General features: G+C 33.7%; 2 protein-coding genes across 4 annotated transcripts in view; both read right to left on the minus strand.

Annotated features, from left to right (window-relative positions):
• Window positions 1–3,148: 3,148 nt before the first annotated feature.
• LOC124437852 (NFU1 iron-sulfur cluster scaffold homolog, mitochondrial-like) lies at window positions 3,149–9,021 on the minus strand. Of its 3 annotated transcripts, XM_046987782.1 has the most exons (9): window positions 8,663–9,021; window positions 7,608–7,743; window positions 6,687–6,753; window positions 6,150–6,267; window positions 5,721–5,784; window positions 4,871–4,910; window positions 4,374–4,409; window positions 3,811–3,909; window positions 3,149–3,658 (listed from the first exon to the last, which is right to left on the minus strand). In XM_046987782.1, the coding sequence occupies exons 1-9, from the start codon at window positions 8,916–8,918 to the stop codon at window positions 3,587–3,589; spliced, it is 888 nt and encodes a 295-aa protein (XP_046843738.1). In that variant the 5' UTR covers window positions 8,919–9,021; the 3' UTR covers window positions 3,149–3,586. The 3 variants fall into 3 exon arrangements, with proteins under 3 accessions (XP_046843738.1, XP_046843739.1, XP_046843740.1); XM_046987783.1 differs by lacking the exon at window positions 3,811–3,909; XM_046987784.1 differs by lacking the exons at window positions 3,811–3,909; window positions 4,374–4,409.
• Window positions 9,022–9,126: 105 nt separating this feature from the next.
• LOC124437849 (vacuolar protein sorting-associated protein 4A-like) overlaps window positions 9,127–9,827 on the minus strand; it is an 8,951-nt gene continuing 8,250 nt past the window's right edge. Inside the window, exon 14 of the mRNA XM_046987779.1 lies at window positions 9,127–9,460. Within this exon, the coding sequence (XP_046843735.1) occupies window positions 9,359–9,460 (102 nt within the window). The 3' untranslated portion in view covers window positions 9,127–9,358. The remainder of the gene's footprint in view (window positions 9,461–9,827) is intronic.

Genomic DNA, 9,827 nt, shown 5'->3' on the forward strand with positions numbered 1-9,827 from the left:
TACATTTACAAACATGTAAATTTGCAGACTGGCTACGCTAAACCTCCCTCTTGAAAACACGAACTTGAAAACGAACACTTCAACTCAGGAACTCATATTATCACACACAATTGAGAGTTGCAAGCTTCATATTTGCTACTCGTCAAACTTAAACAGCTAGTACTTGTTCAAGGATGTAGATCGTCCAGGTTAGTATAGTCTTGAGAAGGACTGTTTTTGTTGTTGTTGACTGACGCATTGACAACCTTAGCGGTAGTCATCTTCAGAGTCAAAACGTCAGTCATCAACAAAAACAGTCCTTCTCTGACGCTACTAATCTGGACGATCTACACCCACAAACATGTAACGATACTCCCGGGTTCAAACTACCATTAAATTTCGAAAAAAGACCTCGCAACTTAGAGTATCCTAGCTTAACAATCATGAATACTTAATTACATCCAAACTGCGCGTTTGGAATAAGATGTGCTTAATATAACCAAAACCATCGCCAAAGAAATTCACAATCGGACTCCCAACGAATGCAAGACGAAACATTTTTCGACATTTTCTTTCTCTCGGTTGACGGAAAAAAATACATTAAAGATTTTGAGTGAATTACCAACCTGTAGCATTGTCTTAAGGGCAGCAACATCGCTTTTTAATTTCTACGTACGAAGAAAATAACAATTCCATGAAAAGAATTTCGTGCTTCAATCTACCACAACGACATATTCTTCACCTGATTTTCGTCTCTCATTCTTACAAATTCTGTCTTCTCTAAAATTATCATATCATTCCTGATTGAAAAAAAACATTTTCCAAAAACATGGCATTCGTCTGTCGATCTATATACGCGTTCAAAGGTGTTTTATGGGGTGAGTACATTTTTATCAGTGTTTTCCATCACTTACAGGTTTGATGAACTACTGATGGGAAGAAAATTCCAGGAAATCATGTACGCATGTGAAATTCTTGCTGTTTAACTGTTAATGTTCACAGTATAAAATGTTTTATATGTAGATATGATCTTCGCACTTTGTTGGACAATTTAAGCAATTGTCTCATGAACCTGAAAAATTCAGGTGACAGGGAACATTCTTTCGAATGACATTCCTTTCACGAGAAAACATGAGCCCAACAAAATTGACCTGCTCACCACTGTGTGACTTCATAGCTCAGTTGGTCAGAGCACTGCACCGGCACCGCAGACGTCATGGGTTCGAATCCCGTTTCAGGTTCATGAGACAATTGCATAAATTGTCCAACAAAGTGCGAAGATCATATCTACATATAATTTCAAACACCGCACTGCATAGAACATTCTTTCATAAAATGTTTTTGTGATGATGAGTCACCATACGTTAAAAATGTTTGTGCAAACCGTTAAAATGCTTATGATACGAGATTTTATAACGAATTCGTTTGATTGTATTTGGATAGAACACATAAATTGACTTTATAACTTCTTCAGTAGAATTGACTTCTTGCACTTTTTTCTGGCGATATTTGACTTTTTTGTTAATGAAAATGATATCGTTATGACTTCACAGAGCGTAACGACCTTTTTAATATCGTCACGAGTTTAATGAATACACGTGCAGATGAATATTTTGAAAGATGGCAAAGTTAGATATTTTAATGCTAACTTTCGACATAAACTAGTTTTTCATAAAACAAATTATGCAATCTTATGTCATAACGAGGTCATTTGCACATTGAAGAAAAGTTACATATCTCTAAAAAGAAATAAAACAACACAATTCTTTTAAAGAAGTTATAAAGTCATTTTAAATTGGTTTTACAATGCAACCAGAAAACACTATGGTAAAATTGGTTATCAACATGCGCAAGCGTACCTATTTTTATCATGTGCAAAAAAAGTTGACCATACCCAGGTCATTAGTAAGAATTTTTCAACATATTAAAATAAGGATTATTTTGACAAGTTTATAGAAATGTGTTCTGAACATAAAATTTGTTAATGTTAAACATCTCTTGGTAACAAGTGACACATACCTTACTTTTTCTATCAAGGATTTCAAACGCACTTCAAGTTGCTCCTGGTTAAAAAGAACCACGTTTTAGCAAGCAAAGCACACTTCATTTCAAAACAGAAGGGGCATTTTGTTACCTGCTCCACCCGCGCAACTGAGTCATCTTTAACATGAGCTATCGAAGAGTTTACAATTTCTGTGATGGCAGAAGTAATGACCTCTGACTGTTCCAAAGAAAATCCTTAAGAACATACAATAAACAAACTGTTTGCACAACAAGACTGTCATTAACCTCAAGGTAACATTTTATTCAAACCACCAAATTTCCTATTTATTCAACATACCACATTTTTGTAGATCAGTTACCATAAGGTGGGTATCAAAATAGATAGTATTCTTATTTGGGCTGACATACTTGGAGAAATACATTCCTGAAATATATAAAGTTCATAACTAAAATGTACTGTATATTTTACATAAAAGTTGAAAATATAGAATGTTAACTAAGTTATGTGCATGTCCAATGGTTTAGAAGGATTCAACATATCATTTCCTTGCACATTCATTATTTAAAACAAACTATGGTTGTGTTAATTAACATCTAAATATAACTGACTGAGACACATAAATGGATATTATGGACTGTAGAGGATTGAGGGATTAATTAGATTAAGCTCTTGGCAAAAAATTACTTTACTAGAAAAATATGCATAGCTAAACTGTAAATTTTCTCCCACTGTCAAGATAAATTAAAACAAAAATGCAAATGATCAAATATATACAGTAATATCCTGTATCCCGTTGGTCAAAGATGGATTTACTGGCAGTGTATGTGCAGGGGTGGTGCCACCTCAAAACATCAGATTTCACCCCCCAAAAAAACTGTTCACCCATCTATAACCATTTCAGCCTTCACAATTTCTATTTCGTCAAAGTTGGTGGTCAGTCACATGTGCAACAACACATGAAGGCAAACAACATTACAATTGAATCTAACAAAACCAAATTCATTTTAATGACTTATATTGACGAAAGCACATACCGGGCAGCCTGAAAGCCGACAAATTCATGTTCTTCTTCACCTCAAAATTGTCCCTTCGACGTATAAATGGAAAAGACCGTAGTTTCATACCAGAATATTTACGACAAAGAATAAATGAAAAACGCACACATTTGTTATAAAAAGTAAAACATTCTCTGTTGCACGTTCGTTTCCGCCTTTCAAAAGCAACACAAGAACGAAAAATCATAATTTTAAGATAAATAAGTGCACTTTTTTAACGATGAAGAAAATAAACAATATGAGCCTGCAGTTTGATAGCACCAATGTCATGTTGGTAAATTATATTGGGTTAAGTACAGAAGACAGGAATGCGAAGAACGATAGGGGACATTGTTTCCGACTGTTCTCCAGAAGAACCAGAAAAACCAAATCAACTTGTAGATTTGCTGAATATCGGAAAAATTTGCCAAAATCATATTCACATTTAGAAAGAAAAGGACAACACAATCTGTTCTAAATTAGTTACAATTTTTCCCATTACAAATATCTTAGCTGAATAATATAATACACACATTTTAGACATCTTGAAGTTTTTCAAACAGAAATTTCAAGTTCCTTCTAGTGTCTCTTCAAATTTAGAAAATTCTTTTTTGTTGATTGCGTCCACTTCATCCTCAACCTGATAAACACCATTTAAGTTAAAAGTTAAAATGATGATTTAATCACTGAAATGTAAATATTAAAATGATAAATCCTATGTTTTGAAAAACTTGTTGAAACGTTACCGGAAATACGTCATGCAGTGTCATTTATCTATGAAAATCGGCAAACCTGTTCAACAGATTCCACTTCGGGAACATAGAATTGAAGCATATTTTCAATTCCATTTTTCAAAGTTACAATAGAACTGGGACAAGTTGAACACGCGCCCTAAAGCATATCAAAAAATGCGTTTCATGAAGCGAATGGTTTGAGCCCAGGAGTGTTGTTTTATGTTTTTAGATGTAGATCGTCCAGGTCAACAGAGTCCTGAGAAGGACTGTTGACTGACGTTTCAATAACCTTAGAGGTAGTCATATTCAGTGTCATGTGAGGAGTAAATGTCAAACATTTCCTCTACACACAATATAAACGATGAGGTATGAACCAGACGAAAAACACGACGAACCTGACATTTAATCCTCACTTGACTATGAAAACGACCGCAAAAGTTGTTGAAAAGTCAACACGAATAGTCTTTCTCTGGACTCTACAAACTCAGACGACCTACATCTACAAACATATATAAAAATGTCAAGTGAACTGTTGGTGTTGATGTTTACTGAAGTTTTGAAAACCTTTGCGGTAGGCATTCAGAAAGTTCAAGCAAACCTAAGGAGAAAAGCTCCAATTACCTGCATTTTCAATTTAACAACACCATTTTCAAACCCCTACACGAAGATAAATGAATAAAATACTTAATTTTCAAAAGCAAAATACATCAGACATCAGCCGCAAAAAACAACAAAAAAACTATATGTTTGTAAATGTAGATCGTCCAGGTTGGCATAGTTCTGAGAAGGACTGTTTTTGTTGTTGTTGACTGACGTTTCGACAACCTTAGCGGTAATCATTTTGACTCTGAAGATGACTACCGCTAAGGTTGTCGAAACGTCAGTCAACAACAACAAAAACAGTCCTTCTCAGGACTATACCAACCTGGACGATCTACATCTACAAACATGTAACGATACTCCCGGGTTCAAACCATTTACTTTAAAAAAAACTATGCTTGGTTGAAAAAACTTTCCAGTCAGTAAACCTTCCATTGTATAAAATCACTATAGAACACGTTATGAAATCATTCACAGCTACTTTGAGATTAATCATTCAATAAACGTATAGAACTTACTTTGTATGTTATATCACCACCATCTTCTTGTAATGTTGGTCTAAATAGACGATATATGTGTTACTTCATCGACATAAGTTTAAAAATTGTTTAAAAAGAGCAAAGACCATGGTGAATGGTGAAAATAATAACGTAGTAGTTCTTACTGAACTGTTTAAAACCAGAACACTAAACCATTTTTTTTAAAGAACTCCAAAGAACTGTTTTTAAAGCTATAAAACACTGTGCATTTCAGCAGTCTGCTAAACGAGATGAGTAGCCTGTTGAAATGAATAGTGTCTTTTATCTTTAAAAACAGTTCTTTTAGAATTGTTGGATTAGTGTTCTGGTCTTAAACAGTTATTTTAAGAGACATTACGTTAATATTTAGCACATTCGCCAAGATATTTGCTCTTATTAAAACGATTTTTTAATTTGCCACCAGGACTAAGTCTTTATTGTATTATTTAACAAAAGTTCACTATAAGAAAAGTGACAATGCGGAGATTTGCAGCTTTTGTTTTAGTAAAAACTGTATTATACCATAACAACGTATATTCCTTATCCCGTAACACGCTTCACTATTTAGGTTGACGTCATAACGTCATATGACGTCATATGACGTCATGCTAGTTTCAAATAAAACCGATCTCATATAAAGCGTGTAGGTAAAAAATAGTGCAACGAATTTTCAATGTTTTAAAAATATAAATACTAGAATCAAAGTAATTTATCAGAAAACAAATTCAAACGAATTTAAACTCTTATCTCAAAAGTCTTGTTGCAAAGTAAATTATTAGTTTTAAGGGCCTTCTTACAAAGTGGATTTCTGAATATACAAATAATCGTTGAAATGACAAACATCTTTCACCTTATTCTTGTTTCGATTAATTCCTTGATCATAGCGACAGTCTCGTCATCGTCTTCGAGGATTTCTAAAGAAAATGATATGAGATGATAGAAAGGTTACCCAGGAACATGACAGAAAGATAAATGATAAAATGAGATGATAGAAAGGTTACCCAGGAACATGATGGAAAGATAAATGATAAAATGAGATGATAGAAAGGTTACCCAGGAACATGACGGAAAGATAAAGGATAATATGAGATGATAGAAACGAAATCCAGGAACATGATGGAAAGATAAAGGATAATATGAGATGATAGAAACGAAATCCAGGAAGATGACAGTAAAATGTGCAGAAGAAATTTCAAAAAATTACCAAGAAAACAACCAGTGATAGCAGAAAAGATGTCAGGAACATGTCAAGTGAAAGCCCTGAAACAAACCAACTAACCTGTGTCAGAACTTGGTTGTTCATCCGTAAATATTGGAAGATTACTGGCAAAGAAATCCATCACTGTCGCATAAATGTTGGGCTTTATTGGTGCCCAGTTCACACCATCATCGCTTGACTTAAAATAATACAAAAATATCTCGTCGAATCAAATTATAAAGATGAAACAGAACAGTCAAACAGATTACAAAGTGATGAAATCAAAACATGAGACTCAATAATTTTTCATGATCTGTGAAAACTGAAATTTGACATGTTGCATTGTTTTTAAAAGAATGGGGGTTTATTGAAAATAACTTTATTTCTTTAACACTGTCTAACAGTGGGGAATGAATGTGACATAACAGCATGTATAACAGTCATATCTCCCATATTGTGATGTAACATTCGATACACATAGAAAAACTCCTTGCCAATCATAATACAATGTTGCATTTTCAAAGGCAAAAACTACCATCAATTGAGTTCAGATTGGTTTTGTGGAATAAAAATGCAGATGATTAACCTAAAATAACAAGGTGGTTATGTAATGTTTACCTTTGTTATGGTAATAAAGTCACGACCAAACATGACTCCGGTAACTCCTTCTATTGCAAACAGTTGTCTATAAAACGTCAAAATATTACAGAATAAAAATACAAAATATATCAATTAATATATTAATCAGATTGTTTGTAAAAAGATTGGTAAAGATTACAAACAATTTCACGGCTGGCAATGAAAGATGTAATAAAATAAAAACCAGAAATGTAGCCTACATCACAAGCCAATACTTCATGTAAGGGTATATGCAATATCAAAGTTTCTTTCCGCATACGTCACATTTGTCTGAGCTGCTATCAAAATTATACTGCCTGACAAGCAAGGGTTTATGACGTAGACTATCATAAATGATGTTTGTATAAGTTACAAATAAACACAAAATTCCTTTACCTTAGCGAGGAAATATGCATTTATACATAGAGAAAGTGGCATTGTAACCATTATAAAAACCATTTTATCTCAAGAAATCAATATCACAATCATACAAAGAACTTTAACCAGGGCAAGCAGACAATTTCAAATAATACAAAATAAAACAAATTCCGAAGAGGGACATCTCGTTTTCTTGATATTCAAGATATTACAAGAGTTTGAAACAAAAGATGGTGCAATATTTTTCTTTATTCCAAAGACATCATCAGACTCATAAGTCAAGAAAACAAGATGTCCCTCTTCGGAATTTGTTTTATTTTGTACAAAGAACTTTGGCAAACATATTGTGTAAAAAGCAGATCAATGCATTGCGGCTTGTAGATTCACCAATATCTTGGAGTGCAAATTAACTGACATCAATAAGTTTGCTTAAGCTAGGCATAAAGGGGTTTTGAAAATAAAGTTTCCACTGACAAGTTATAAAGAACAAAAGTCTTGTAAATCACACATAGGCAAAATCATGGTCAAGAACAGTAATAATACCTTGCTAATGGTGAACTCATTGCTGACTTTGAATCTTCAAAGTTCACTGTGCCAGATGAAATAACTTCAACGCCTGGTAAAAACTTCAAACTGTTAGGGTTAGGCGTCTCTTGCACTTGAATGAACATCCATCGTACTGAAAAGACAATTGTATCATATGAAGATAATTTTGAGAAGTTAACTTTTAATCTGAATAACTTTAAGATGGAAAAATCCTTTAAAATTTGCTATTACCTATACAACAATGCCAGACTAAATGGTAAGATTAAGCAAGTGATTTTTCAAGTATCTACAAGGATGTAGTTAGCATGTATTGTCAAACGTATGTTTTAAAGCTTCACACCAGTTGAGACATGATCAAAAAATCGAAGTAGAGAGTAAAAGAGTCAAAATTATAACATCATCTCGATGATTTCAACTCAGCTTTTCCGACGCCAGGCAAATTTTTTAAGACAATTCATATAAAGTAAATGGTTTGAACCCGGGAGTATTGTTACATGTTTGTAAATGTAGATCGTCCAGGTTGGTATAGTCCTGAGAAGGACTGTTTTTGTTGTTGTTGACTGACGTTCCGACAACCTTAGCGTTAGTAATTTTGACTCAAAAGATGACTACCGCTAAGGTTGTCGAAACGTCAGTCAACAACAACAAAAACAGTCCTTCTCAGGACTATACCAACCAGGACGATCTACATTTACAAACAATTCATATACTTTACAAGTCTACAATAGCAGCAACTTCAGAACAGCTATTCCTTACATTTAAACAAACAACTCCATCAGGTAGTAGATATGAAGAGGAGCTCGTTAAAATGTCAGCCACGAATGTCTTAAAAATCAGCATTTTAATCAAATTTTGGCATTTACACTAAATACATGTAACACATAACTAAAGAAAGTTTTGCACTTCTACAAAATCAATAAACGTAAAAGTTCGAATATTTTGTCGACTATGTAAAGAGACATTTTATTTTTCTTATGAAGCGAGTCTTGTTGAAATGTCTCATGTTGAAATGTCTACTACCAGATTAACAATAAAATTGATAAAAGAAATACCCGATTTTTTAAAAAGACCGGTGGTTGTTGAGCCATTAAACTGCAGCAGACTCTTCCTGTAGGATAAGCCTTTCCAAAATGTAGAGCTTTTCCATTCAGCTGACATGTAAGAACCATTTCTCATCGACACATCAAGCAAATTTCTTTTTAACTGCGTACTTCCAACCAAATACGAAAAAGATGTCAATTTTGCAATGTTTTCGTCGCCATTTTCATCGGAAATGCCCAAAATAGCATCTATCAAAAGGAGAAACATTCGGAGCTTTCCGAAGATAATATTCCGACTGCCGAAGTTTAATCTATGGAATTTACATGACTTTATATGTGTTCTTTATATACAATTGTTATCTCCATGGACAATTTATAAAAATTTGAATGCTTGAGATTATTGAAGGCAGGGAGTTGGAGTTGGTGAAGTCAGGGAGTTGACAGGGAGTTGGCAAAAATCGCACAAAGTGTAGACATTTTTATGATAGGAGATTTACATAATGGTAAAAAGTAAAACCTCAGAAGTTTTCATGCCAATTTTTCTATACAAGTCTACAAAATCAATTAAATAATACGGATGTATTCAATGTGTTCATCCGGGAACACGGTGCATTAAAGCACAATGAAAAATCTCTCAATATATACGCGTAAAATGACAATTGATTAACTGAAGATTTTGGAATTCACGATTCACTAAATGCACTACTACTATCCCTCTTGTCCAAAATCTTCAGTGAATTTCTCGTACTTCTTAAGGTCGTCAGAGTTTACGGTCGGTCGTGTCGTGGCAAGAGAACGGCACATGTCACCCTGGAAAACGGAGATTAAACGATTCACAAAGATGACAGTATAAACTAGTGATGGGCCCGATTATCGATAATAATCGATGATTGATTATAGTTGAGACAACTTCAATGATCCATTGTGAAATCTCAACCGTTTCCCACCACTGGCATAAACAGAATTATTATCACGAAAATGTTATACATTTGCTATTGCATAAACAATGACTTTTAATCATCAATTATCGTCAATTATATACTATTAACTACTATTCATCATTATTATCAATCACCATCCACTATTCATCTCTATTATCAATCACCATCCACGATTCATCTCTATTATCAATCACCATCCACGATTCATCTCTATTATCAATCACCATCCACTATTC

This window comes from Xenia sp. Carnegie-2017, unplaced genomic scaffold (assembly GCF_021976095.1).
Source record: "Xenia sp. Carnegie-2017 unplaced genomic scaffold, XeniaSp_v1 HiC_scaffold_17, whole genome shotgun sequence".
Lineage (NCBI taxonomy): Eukaryota > Metazoa > Cnidaria > Anthozoa > Malacalcyonacea > Xeniidae > Xenia > Xenia sp. Carnegie-2017.

What these genes read in the sequence shown, in the direction of transcription:
- LOC124437852 (XM_046987782.1), bottom strand. Translation starts at nt 8,918, where the DNA reads ATGTTTCTCCTTTTGATAGATGCTATTTTGGGCATTTCCGATGAAAAT. An exon ending in ACAACCAAGTTCTGACACAG is followed by an intron (nt 5,785 to 6,149) that starts GTTAGTTGGTTT and finishes CATTTTCTTTAG; the next exon opens with AAATCCTCGAAGACGATGAC. An exon ending in TTAATCGAAACAAGAATAAG is followed by an intron (nt 4,911 to 5,720) that starts GTGAAAGATGTT and finishes TCGTCTATTTAG; the next exon opens with ACCAACATTACAAGAAGATG.